This window comes from Seriola dumerili, unplaced genomic scaffold, assembly GCF_002260705.1.
Source record: "Seriola dumerili isolate Sdu_G_001 unplaced genomic scaffold, Sdu_1.0 BDQW01000216.1, whole genome shotgun sequence".
Taxonomy (NCBI): domain Eukaryota; kingdom Metazoa; phylum Chordata; class Actinopteri; order Carangiformes; family Carangidae; genus Seriola; species Seriola dumerili.
Genome location: NW_019174471.1, coordinates 2,791,473 through 2,804,721, shown reverse-complemented (window position 1 = coordinate 2,804,721; position 13,249 = coordinate 2,791,473). Strand labels below are relative to the sequence as shown.

At 46.0% G+C, this 13,249-nt stretch overlaps 1 protein-coding gene across 3 annotated transcripts in view; it reads left to right on the top strand.

The window, feature by feature from the left end:
• nrp1 (neuropilin 1) overlaps window positions 1-11,400 on the top strand; it is a 58,598-nt gene extending 47,198 nt beyond the window's left edge. The window contains exons 10-18 of one of the 3 annotated variants that reach the window (XM_022754009.1): window positions 2,211-2,542; window positions 3,901-4,045; window positions 6,434-6,544; window positions 7,277-7,327; window positions 9,273-9,416; window positions 9,507-9,784; window positions 9,947-10,043; window positions 10,158-10,211; window positions 10,321-11,400. In XM_022754009.1, coding sequence (XP_022609730.1) covers window positions 2,211-2,542; window positions 3,901-4,045; window positions 6,434-6,544; window positions 7,277-7,327; window positions 9,273-9,416; window positions 9,507-9,784; window positions 9,947-10,043; window positions 10,158-10,211; window positions 10,321-10,607 — 1,499 coding nt within the window. In that variant the 3' untranslated portion in view covers window positions 10,608-11,400. The remainder of the gene's footprint in view (window positions 1-2,210; window positions 2,543-3,900; window positions 4,046-6,433; window positions 6,545-7,276; window positions 7,328-9,272; window positions 9,417-9,506; window positions 9,785-9,946; window positions 10,044-10,157; window positions 10,212-10,320) is intronic. The other 2 variants (XM_022754010.1, XM_022754011.1) reach the window with 2 other exon arrangements.
• The last annotated feature ends 1,849 nt before the right edge of the window (window positions 11,401-13,249 follow it).

Below are 13,249 nucleotides of genomic sequence, written 5' to 3'. Positions count from 1 at the left end.
CAAACCCCAAATGTGGCCCGCATAGGCATGGATAACATCTCCACACATCCAGTCCACAAACACACACATGTATTGGTTCCTCTGGGTGTGTCGTAGCGTGCATGCCATCTCTGCAGCTTCTATGATCGCAGCTGAAGTTGATTAACAGCTCCAGATGACCCGGGGAGTTCACCCAAGTGCCTAAACTCAGATCAGTCTCCATTGACACACTCACACACACACACACACACACACACACACACTCAAATACACACATATACCTTCCCCTCATATCCTCCCACTTCAAAGATGGCCAGTGTGCAGTGCCGTAGCTGCTGTGATCACTCCCCAACAGATATTGGCCAGAGACGAAAGGAAGAGGGAGAAAAACTCTGAAAACAGTCGAGAAGCTTCCGCACCGCCAGCGTTTGTTCCTTGAGCTCCAATTTTCTAGAGTGCAGGACTAGATGGTCCCACAGGGCTGCATAGGAGCTGCTTCAGATAACCAGAGAGAGAAAGACCGGTCTGAATGAAGCCTTGTTCTCCAAATCTTCACTCACTTTTCCCAGATGCAGCTACGCTATTCAGTCCTGCAGCGATACAGTGCTCACTTTGTCTCATACGGACTCAGAGGATGTAATAATGCCCAGAATTATCCCTCCGTGGGAGCCAGATAGTAAATATGTTATTACTTACCACAGGACCCTGACTCAGTGTCCTGGGATTGAGCGTTGGAAGAAAGTTAGGAAAAGACAGAAGGAAGATTTAGTCCTAATACAAGCGGCTAAGTGTCTGACTTCTGGTGGTGATTACAGCATGGAGGAACTTTTGTAAACTCCAGTGTATTTAAGTTGGCTTCACACACTGCAAAAGTGGGCAAAGATAGGCAGAAGGACATCGCAACCGGTCGACCAGTGTCAGTGTAATTTACTCCTTTAGGTGTTTCAGAAAGCTAAAGCTAAGCTACAATTGTACCATCATTATATAACGCTTCAAAGAATGCTAATGTTGCATGAATGTGAATTTGTTGAATATGAATCGATGGATTGGACTCAGCTTTTTTAGTCATTGTGGTCTTTTTAAAAATAATCAATGTACAATTCACAACAACTGAAACCTTGAAAATTACGGCGTCTCCTTACTTTCAGAGCAGTCTGGTGCATCCAATGGTAACAATGATGCCTTGAAAATGTAATGTCCAACCTCAATTTAGGAGTCTAACACAAAAAAAATGTCATATTGTATGAAGACCAAATGCAAAAGGGGGTGGGTCAAACACAAAAACTGGCACTGGAGCTCAAACAGCATTGCTAATGAGAAATCTTTATCAGGTCTATAACATTTCATTAGATACGATCTCAAGAATAACTTAGCAAGCATGACGCAGGATATCCTGCTACTTTTTCTGTGATGCAAAGTCAAAAACGTGGAAAGTAAAAAAAAAAAAAAAAAAAATTCAGGTTAAAGCATGCAAATGGCTGCAAGCTGTAGCAACAGGTTTTTATCCTGTTCAGCTCTTTAAATGAAGGGATGTCACGAAGAAGCGAGGGTGAGGAAAACAGCCATCTCTCTTAGGAAACAAATGGGCGATGGACCTAAAGAAGCTAAAACCTATAGAGAGTTAAGATGGCAAGATCAGAGAAGAATAAAAGGAGAAGAAAGTTTGAGAATGTGGACAGGAAACAATGAGGTGTTAAAAGACAGGCCCACAGATGTTGACAGCTGTGGAGCAGAAGGTAGATGAGTGCAGCAGCAGATAAAACACAAAGAGAGTGTGTTTTTTTGTGCGCGAGTACATGTGAGTGTATGGAGGGAGGAGGCGGTGGATAAGGGAGATGAAAAGAAAAAGCGCTCCCAGAATGCAGGAGGTGGAAGCACCAACCGAGAGGAGGGTTTTAATTGGCTGCCTGGAGACAACCGCTTCAGGCAGAGGAATTAGTATGCATGAGATCTGCAGAGAGAGGGAGAAAGAGAATAGAGGGAGAGATCATAATAACATCACAAAGGGTTTGGGGAATTGTCCTCCTCACTTTGACTTTCACTCTCCCTGCTGCCCCTATATGAACCTCAAACTCACCAAACTTGACTTGTGGCGTGCTAAATTATGTTGAACATCAAGCGTTCGGATATAGATCAAGTCTTTTGTTGCGTATGTTCCCATCATCTCTGCAGGTTTTCATTCGTTTGTATGAAAAAGCTGAGCGCCTTTTGCTTTCCCTTTTGTCTTTCAGAGTACCCATGCTCGGGCATGCTGGGCATGGTATCAGGCTTGATCACCGACAACCAGATCACCGCGTCCTCCCACACAGACCGGAGCTGGGTACCAGAGAATGCTCGCTTGCTGACCAGCAGGACGGGGTGGACCCTGCTGCCCCAGCCCCAGCCCTTCACCAACGAATGGTTGCAGGTGGATCTTGGCGAGGAGAAGCTGGTCAAGGGGTTGATCATCCAGGGAGGGAAGCACCGTGAGAACAAAGTCTTCATGAAGAAGTTCCGCCTCGGCTACAGCAACAACGGCTCCGAGTGGAGGATGGTGTCGGACACCACCGGGAACAAGCCAAAGGTGAGAGGTTTTTCTTCACTTTGTGCAATGCTTGAGGAAGTCAGACATCACTGGGATATTTGCTCGGTTCTGCTCCCAAATTAGAGACATAACTGTAACCAAAGAACCCTCAATAGATTCATGATGTGTCGGCAAAGTTCTCTCAAGGGAATTGGTTGGAATTGATGGTTTGATTTGATTTCTAGCACAAACCAAAAGATAGGTTTTACCTTCTAAGTTGTGGAAACTGATTTGAATACATGCTTCTAAAAAATCTCTCTCGGATCCATCAGCACATTGATTCCGATTATGACGCACTTAGTCAATTTTCAGCAGAGCGTTGCGCCTGGCAGTTGTGAGTCATTCAGCAGTCGTTCCGAGTCAATTTCGGCAGCGCTTTGAATCACATTAGGATAAGCATCTTGTGGCTCTTGGAGTCCTTTCCCAGTTTTTTTCTCCCTGCTTTGTTTCCTGCACGACACACACCGCTCAACCCCTTTCAGTGGATAGTGAAACCACGCTACAGACAAAGGAGGGGGGTGGTGAAGAGAGTCGAGGGAAAAAACAGGAGAGGAAAGAGGCAGAAAAAGAACGCACAACATAGAGAAGTGGCTCAAGATTTATCTGCCAGTGTCACTGCGCGCTCAGAAGACACATGCCGACACTTTGCTCAATGCATGCACACGCTTACACACAAACAAAATGTATATACGAGCACATACGCGGGCACGCACACACCCCCAAGAAGAGCTACAACAGCCTGTCCCCAATTACAAGCGTCCCTGACAGGGCATAAATCTGATCCAGATGGGCTGATGGTTGATTTATGAAGGGAGTGAGGAGGATCCATACCCCCTCCCCTGTCCTAGTTAGCTGCCTCTCTCCCCCTGTCTAAGAGGTTCCCAGCATCTAAGGCGCACCAGGCTCCTTTTACATGATCACACCCATTAATCCACTTCCATCAATCCTCTATCTCCTCCTTTGCTTGCTTCCTTCACACCCCACATCCTCCTCTTTTCCCTTCATTTATTCTTTTCACTTGCGGGGGATCTGAGGCAGAGTTGAAGGAGCCAAAAGTCGCCTTTGACAGAGGTGTGTGCCACACCGTCTTTGCCACTGGGCCCCATGTGTCAGATGCCTAAGCTGCGCTTTAGATGTCAGCGAGATGAGAGCTAGCTGGTCATCCTCTGTTCTTTCACATCATCTCTTTCCACCTACCCAGCACATGACCAACTTCTGCTTTCCAGAAGGCAGGGATTGAGTCTGCCTCGGGGTATCTGCTTATGGAGAGCTGTATGATCCGAACGCCCAGCAGTAACATTATCAGCAATACTGATACTCACTCACTCTTCCCTCTCTTGTCTCTGTCCGTCTTCCAGATATTTGAAGGGAATAGCAACTACGACACTCCTGAGCTGAGGACGGTGGATTCCCTGCTGACCCGTTTCATCAGGATTTACCCAGAGAGGGCCACTCCTGCTGGCATGGGCTTGCGGCTTGAGCTCCTGGGCTGTGAGATCGAAGGTAAACAAGAACCCCCCTGTTAGGATATCTGTTTAAATCTATTGCATTCTCTGTGTTCTGTCTAAAATATCACTCCAGTTCTGATTCTAATGTGCAAATAAGACAAGTAGCAGCGGCGTTTCTGTGCATGGTGGCGACATTTCTACCTGTGGAAGTGATTTCTCTGTCAGCAGAAATGATGCTTCTACCAATGGTGGAAAAGTTATCACTCATTTATTCGTCTATTCTGCTGACAGTTCCAGCGCAGTAATAACATTTTCACTCTTGGTGGTGACATTACTACCATTGGTGATTACGTCTTTACATTTATAGTCATATATATAATAATGGCCATAATGGCTTTACGCCTAGGCTCAGTACATTCATACACAGAGAGCGCGTGTTCACATCTGACATGTCTTGACACACACAGGTGAGCCATCTATCATCCTAGCTAATGACATTGCTTGCGCTTCGTGCCTTTGCCACAGTCCTGGTTATTTAAAGATGCTTCCTGTGTTGAGCCCACAGCTGTCCAGCTCCTGCTCTTTATCCCTAAAAGGGACAGTTGTCTTGTCTCCCTGTTACATCAAAGCTGCCCCCATAGCTGGCCACTTCTAGAGGAGATCAAATGAAAGCCCACCTGGCCCTGTAGGGATTATAGCAGCCTGGCCCCCATCGCACTCTTCCCAACCCCCATGTCTTTCTTCTTTCAAAGGATGGCGCACACTTCACTATCTTTAAAATTACCCCTATTTTTTTTCCTGCTCTTTATCTGTGTCTCTCAAAGCTGATGTAGCTCAGAAACAGCTCAGAGATACGAGAACGTGCAGCGCGTTAGCCCTAAGTGGATTTACATATTGGATTTCAGGGAGGCCCGTTCGGTTGTAAGCCTCATGGACTCCCATCGGGAGCTTTAGTCAGATGATAATGCTTGTTTTCAGTGTTAATACCAAACACACACATACTCACACAGACATATACACACACAGAGCAACCGCAATCACCTTGCCAAACATGTGGTTACAGGCATGTAAACGCAATCACGCACACACACAAGTGCGTTTACTAGTATGTACAAGTGTGTGTGTGTGTAAGGAGGCATAGTAGGAGGGCTAAATCCTCATTTCTGTGAGAGGCTCCCCTGACGCAGCGCTGACCCCATCCCTGACCTTCCCCACCCTGAATCTGACAGGGGTTGATCTGCCTCATATTTCATCTTGCACAGGGAGCAGGCAAGAGTATTGGTTCACACACATGCACACACACACTCACAATCTCGCAAACACAGATACTGTACAAATGCATTTTTCCAGCAGCTTGCCCCTATCTGTCTATGCCTCACTCTCTCTCTCTCTCTCTCTCTCTCTCTCTCTCTCTCTCTCTCTCTCTCTCTCCTTTTCCTTTTTCCTCCCTCTGCACTGGGGAAGCCCATTCATTACTCAGTCAGTGTAAACACACACAAATACACAAACACACACACACACACATACACACCGCAGGACGGCTGTGCGGCAGTGGAGTGTGGCATGGATCTAGGGCCTTGCCCACATCCAAGTGTAACAGAGCCATAATGCTCTCTCTCTCTCTCTCTCTCCTTTTCCTTTTTCCTCCCTCTGCACTGGGGAAGCCCATTCATTACTCAGTCAGTGTAAACACACACAAATACACAAACACACACACACACACATACACACCGCAGGACGGCTGTGCGGCAGTGGAGTGTGGCATGGATCTAGGGCCTTGCCCACATCCAAGTGTAACAGAGCCATAATGATAGGCCACTATGGCAGCCAGAGGCCCTGCCTATAGCCAATCCCAAGCCCTGTTTCTGCATCTTTGAGCTACAGCTGCCCAAGCCCAAAGCGCCGTGCCTCAGCTTCAGCTCTATTTATACACCCACACCTCCACAGCTTGATAAAAGGAGGGATGCTAATAGCTCAGGCCTAGATTGAAACTCAGTGTGTAACTGTGGGCAGAGATTGTGTTTACATATTACTGTTTTTCTTTTCTATTTTCTGTTTTAACCATTAAAGCAGCTGAAAACCCACTTTGTCAGACCAAATCTACAGCTCGTGCCTGTAAATGCTTTTATCGTGCGCTGCTTTGGACAAAAGCGTCTGCCAAACGGATGTCATGTAATTCCAAACCCTGCAGTGTCTTCCCTCTAAATCTCAGTGTCATTAGTGGTTAAAACATGATCAGACAGTGATCGGACTAAACAATAGGAATGTAATTTAATGCAGGAGCTTTCCTTCTCTGAACAAGAAGATGATGATGGTTTGCTTTTAAATGGGAATGAAATCACAAAGCCGTTAAGATCATCCCCTCCAGCTCCTAAATAATTATCTGTGTTTAATTTATAATGTAATCTCCACTGTCTGCTGTCTCTCTTCTTCATCTCTACAGCTCCTACTCTCCCGCCCACCACACTGGTCCCGGGCACTACTCCGTCGGATGAGTGTGACGACGACCAGGCGAGCTGCCACAGCGGCACAGGTGATGACTACGATGTGACAGGTGCTAACATCGCCCTCATGAGACTGCAACCACCCCCATCCCAACCCCTCCCCCCTTCTGTAATGGCTCAGACTTGATCTGCTCCCGTCGATTTCGATGCCACTGCCACTTTCCCCTGGCTTCGCCGCTCGCCACCACAGTTTTGATTTGATACCGCGGCTAATCTGCCATCTACTGTGCACATTTGCAAGCGCACGTGCATGCACTCAGCTCTAATTAGCTGCACCTGTAGATCCCTCCTCCCTTGTCAATCTGTCCCCTCTTAAGCCCACCTCTGCCACAGGAGCGCATTATCACGCTTGCGCCAAACGTGCACATCTGCACACACCTGCGTCTAAACCAACCAACAGTGAGCATCTGCTGCCTCTCTCCTTTCTTTCATCTCTCACTTGCCTTGTCCTCCTGCACCTTCTTTTCCACTTACTCCTCTTGGCCTAATTTCCCACTAACCCAGTAAGTCTCTGACACTGCACTGCTGCCTGCACCCCCCATTAACCAGCAGTCTCCAATGATGAGCATGGCACCGCCTCAGTCACGTGTTGTGAGAGTATTATCTAAGTGCTTCCTGGTAGATACACAGAGGAAGGGCCCTTGTTAGAACTGATTAAAGACTAGGCATGTGTTGTTTAGCTAATAGTAGTTAGCATGGATACATGAATGCATGGGTGCAGTTACATGAGAAGAAACCTTCTTTAGCCAGACGAGGCTAACTATGCTAATGTGTTGTGACAGGTGGTACCATGATGCCAGAGACCACTACTGCTGAAGTGGATACCGTCCCAGGTGAGCAGATTGCACATCTCACCAAGCACTGAACATAATGCCTTTAAATATCACAGGTCAGAAAGTCGAAATATAGAGTAAATATTAAACTTCTCTGGGTTTTTTGTGAATTAATTTGCATAGATGTATCAAGAAGCGTACCTCAGTTAATGAATGAAGCTCGAGGCGGCTTCTCTCCTCTGATGTGTGTCTGTTATTAAAGCCGATGATATGGCCCTGAGAGGCTCCTGCTGACAGGGTGAGGGAGGTTGTGTGATGCGGGGCTAGCTGATGATTAGTACTGGTGCTCTGCTGCTGCCTTCTCAGCATAATCACTAATCACTGGGCCAACACTGACTCACACTAAACACACACACACATAAAACAGGAAAGCACAATGCAAATGACCACAGGAAATTAAGTGTGCTTTGGGGCCACATGCACAGACACGCACACACACATAGCGTAGCGCTGTCTCCTATAGCAGGTTGATGAGGCAGCAGCCAGCTGAGAGGCTGTGCCCCAGTCTGACCTTGGCTAATGGGCCATAGGCTCCACCCAGCCCCCTTCACTCCATCAGCTGGCTCTGTGGTCTGTCTGCAGTCTGCTGGGGCACCAGCCACTATAATAGATGAGAGCTGAGGTGCAGGTGTGTGCATGCATATTTGTGTGTATATGAACAGAACCAAGTGTCTGCGGATAAACACTTATCTGTCTGACTTTTCATTTCAAGAGCCTCAAACCATGCATGCTAATCAGTTCTGTTTATATGCGTGTGTCCGTGTTTGAGTGGGTATGTGCGTGCCGTGCACCCTAATCTCACACAGGATGTTGTTGCCGTTGGTATTCTGCAAGAAAAAGTCCCTTTTTTCTTTTCTCTTGACATGACCAAGTGAGTCATGTGGCTGCTCATCTATCCAGAGCTGGTCGGTAGCCTCAGTCGAAGCCTCCCAAGAATGGAACAAAAAAAAAAAATTCCAAAGTTGTTTTAATTGGGAATGGGATTTCTCTATGAAAAAAGTGGCTTGGCGTCTGAAATGCGGCTCCACATGGGAATTCCATCTCCTGTGTTTAATGGGTAAATAGCGTCGTTGCCTGCAGAAGCTAGTTAAAACCTTCCCATTATTAAAGGGAATATTGGCTCATCTATTCTGTCATTTGGAGAACCACCTAATTGTATCTCTAAAGGCATCTACTGCTGGAGTTTAAGACTGTGGATAACATCCTAAGCACCTCACTCCCTTGTGTTCCCTAGGACTCTTTATTTATCCGGTTTGAAAAGCCCGAGCTCCCACACATTTTTTTGCTTCCACGGAGACTTCTTCAGCGCGGCGTGTGTCCATGGGGGATTGCATTGTTGGAATGGGGCCCTGGCGCTGTTACCATAGCTGTCTTCAAACCTCAAGTCCCTACTCTCATTAAAATCCTCAGCTCTCTGTGGGTTGCTCTGAATGTTGCTTTCTCAACCGGACACCGTGTTCAGACCCCATCCTCCTCTTCCCCTGCGCCCATCTTTGTGCTGTGCCTGGTCTTAATGTCCCTCCATACCTTTCTTTATGTCGCCTGTTACATTCATTAAAAGTTATCATTACAGCCAAGATATAAGGTCTACATGAGGTCTGCGCTGACAGTTCACTCTCTTTCTCATGTCAGAGTCGTAACTTGTCTTCTTTCCCGGTCTTTTCCTCCCTCCTGAGTTACTGAAGCTGTTTTTATGTCCCCCAGCTGTGGGAGTCGAAGCTTTATGTCCTGCAGATCTTTGCTGCCCTCTAGTGCTTGAACTTAGTCAGGTCGAGTGGATTAAGCCCCCAAAGTGTAGCCTGCAGTCAAATCATGACATGCCCTCAGGTCACTGTGTGGGTAAAGCCCAGCGCTCCTGGCAAATTCTCCTTTTGTGATAAGGAGGATGTTGAAATCGGATCCCCCTCTCACACATGATCTTGACCTGTCTTTAATATATTTGCAGATTTTCTGTGGTTTGCCTGTGACTTCGGTTGGGCCAATGACCCGTCCTTCTGCAGGTGGACATCAGAGGACACTGGCTCTAGGTGGCAGATCCAGTCCAGTGGCACCCCCACCCTCAACACGGGCCCCAACATGGATCACACAGGTGAGAGCTCAGACACGCTGACAGTCACATTTTCCTTTCAGTCTCACAGCTTTTCTCTGTCAGTGTAATACGAGCTCTTTCATCCAACAGGTGGATCAGGGAACTTCATCTACACCTTGGCAACAGGTCCCCAAGAGACGGAGGTGGCTCGGCTGGTGAGCCCTGTGGTCAGCTCCCCGGACTCAGACCTGTGCGTTTCCTTTTGGTACCACATGTTCGGGTCGCACATCGGCACGCTGCATATCAAACAGCGCAAACAGACAGTCGACGGACCGGCTGACATCCTGCTGTGGACGGTCAGCGGTCACCAGGGCAACCGCTGGAGAGAAGGTCGTGTCTTTGTGCCTCGCACCAACAAACCCTATCAGGTAAATCAAAATTCTCATGAATTTCACAATTGAAACTGGCGCTACCTTCCAGCCGGTAACTTGTTTGGGCACTTACCACTCTACCTGCGCTCTCTCTCTACTGGGGCGTTCAAGCTAAAGGTATTTGAAAAGTCACTCTGTGTTTTATTGTTTTTTTTCAAGGTGGTGATCGAAGGTCTGGTGGAGAGAAAGAGCTGGGGAGACATTGCTGTGGATGACATTAAGGTTCTCAATGGGCTCAGCATGACGGACTGTAAAGGTGAGGCTTTTGGTGTTCGCAGTCAGAATACCTCCATTCAGCTCTTGATCTGAAATATGACTATATGCAGTTATCTTTCGGCATTGTATTCATTCAGAATTTCTTTTTGAGCAGATCCTGACGTGCCCACTGAGCCCATGCTGCCAGAGGATAGCTTCAATGAAATCCGTAAGTCGTTTCACGTGGAGGATTTTTTTAGGAACCTGACAAAACGAACAAAAACCCTTCAGTTTTCTGTATGTTCTCACACCTCATTCTCCTCCTCTCTCCCCCGCAGTTGAGGACATCACTGAATACCCCGTGTTTGTGGAGACCAACCAGATCAGCGGGGCGGGCAACATGCTGAAGACGCTCGACCCCATCCTCATCACTATCATTGCCATGTCCGCCCTGGGGGTCTTCCTGGGTGCCATCTGCGGCGTGGTGTTGTACTGCGCTTGCTCACACGGAGGCATGTCGGACAGGAACTTATCAGCCCTGGAGAACTATAACTTTGAGCTAGTGGACGGTGTGAAGCTAAAGAAGGACAAACTCAATGTACAGAGCTCATACTCGGAGGCTTGAGATGGGGCTGAGTGCATTAGTGTGACTGTATGACGTGCAGAGCGTGCACAAGACTGGCTGTAGGCATATCCTCTCGCCTATGCGCGAGTAGGTAAGCTCAAAGGACTGCCAACACCCCTCAACTCACTGGATGAGGGACAGGTTCAGGACCCAGTGGGAGGTTTGGACTGATCCACGCTTTTCTCAGGAGCTGCAGTAAAAAGAACCCACCAGTAGGGGACACTGTGTACAAATAAAATACAGAAAAAAAATATGTACAGATGATTTAGATGATATTTTAATTTTCTATTTTGATTTTCATTCATTTTTACAATCGGATGCTGGTGTTGAGACCAATTTATTAATAATGTTTAAAGTATTTATCGTTTTCTGGGAAAGAAATGTTTTTTTTTTTCCTCATCAGTTCATGAAGGCTGTTTGTTTATTTTCAACTTTTGAAAGAGACGTATCAAAATCTTAAATGAACCATAACCGGCAAAACTGTAGATTTGCCCCGTGGTGTGGCATACAGGGTGTGCCCATAACCCAGGACCCTGAAACATGTACCCTCCCCCTTTGACCCCTGTCACTCTAAAGTGAGGGTCCCATTCATGGCAATGTATGGTTCTGACAGTGCCTTTAGTACATTTCGGTTCGCCTCCTCTGTTGATATTTTTACTGTACATGGCTTCAGTTATGATGACAGGAAACAGGGGTACATTCTCTTATAAATACCTGCCAAACAGGAAAACAATCTATCACAGCGCTTTGTTTTGTTTTGTTGTTGTTTTCTGTCCAAAAAACACACTGTAAATAAGTTTTAATATATTTTATTGCCCTTTTTAAAGAAAGTAAAAAGGAAAAAAGCTGCAGTATCCCTTTTTTCATGGGTTTGTGTGTGTGTAAATACAATCTCCTGACTGTTTTGTGGAAGGTGCAGTGTTATGGTCTTTTTCATTTTAGATTACGTTGCTCAGACGAGCAAGATTTGTGTGATGCTGATGTTACAGCGATTTCAATGTGCATTCAAGCCATCTGTCACGAATCTGAAACACCCACTTCACGAAAAAACCACCGAAGAACGAATGAGTCAAACGGTAACAAAAAAAAAAAAGAAGCTGACATAATGAACTCTTGGCACTCTCTCATTTCTTCATCATACCTCCTCTGTGAGTTTGACGGGTCACCAGAATTTTTCACAGAGCTTCAAACAAACACACTCATGTGGAAGGAGGTGGTGAAATTATGAAATGTCTGCCAGCATACCAAAAAATAAAAAAACCCAACAATCATCATTGCTTTCTTTTAGCTGAAAACTCAATTAACTCACCTCCAAACATCACTGTGGATTGTTCACTGAAGAAGTGCTATCTGGACAATGCAGCTTGAATGCACTTTGTTTCCGACTCCCTCATGATAGGAGCCTATAAAACGAGGGGGTTACAACACTAACTGAAGAATGGTGCTATCGTTACTTTAGCCAGACAAACGTGTCTCATGATTAAACCCAGTTTGTATTGTTCACATGCTGTATTGTAGCTTAAGGCCTCTTGGTGGGGCCGCAAAGAGTTTTACGTGTTTCACGTGTAGCAGCCATAAACGTTGTGATGTCAGAGCTGATGTCATTAGGACAGGACACTGGTACAGCGGGGGGGATCGAGTGGCGTCACCTGAATCAGGTCACCTGGCCTCCCTCCGTGGCTTTACCAAAGGATGGTCACCCCCTTCCTGTTCACTGGGGGGGTTCTCACCAGTACACAACTATTCAGTTCACCAATGGTCATCAGTCACAAAAGAACTGACTACCTGCTTCGCCCTGTCAGAGCCCCTGGAGAGAAACTCCCCAGGGGGATGATGGGACATGTAGAGAGGAGCAATGTGTCTGTTTTTCTATCTCTTTTTAAGCTTGAAAGATGTGCAAATGTCACCTCAGTGTGAACTCTTCAAAAATCTCTGTTGAGACTCTTAGTTTGTTTTGCAGATGGATGGATGGGACAATCCCACCATTACACACTATAAGGGGAACTCTGAGTGAACTCCGTGTGAGATTTCCAGTATCAGGACACAAGGGGCCCGTGGGACCTGGAACTCAGTGGTTTTTCTGCACCACAATCAAACAATCAAAAACTTGATCCTGAGATCAGTTACGTCTTTTACATCCGTGTGCATTGTATTTTTGGTGCCGTGGTGAACACATTCTCCGCTTGTTCATTTCAACCTCCCCACTGTCCGTCTGCGCTTTCAGCTATAGAAGACTGTAGCTCCAGCGATGTGTGCTAAACTAGAGAAAAAGGATACTGTAGCGTGGACTCAAAAGAAACGATGTTGCACTGATAAATATATTTAAGAGGTTTATGTGTTTATAGCATTCATTTGCAAAAAAAAACAAAAAAAACAGAAGAAAGTCAAAAACACAAAAAACAGGTGTTCATTTCTTTCATCTTTTTATATATATAGTTTCAGATTATGTGATATAATTCTGAAATGTAAAGATATTGAGATGTTTTCATTATTGAAAAAGGCATAATAGATTTTCCAACAGTAATGTCCCTGCCCCTCCATTTACATGGCATATTAACGCTTCGTTTTGTACTGTCATTCAATTTTGTGCAGATTTTTGTTTTTTTTTTACAAGAATAAGAAAAATAAGACTTTTATTTTCA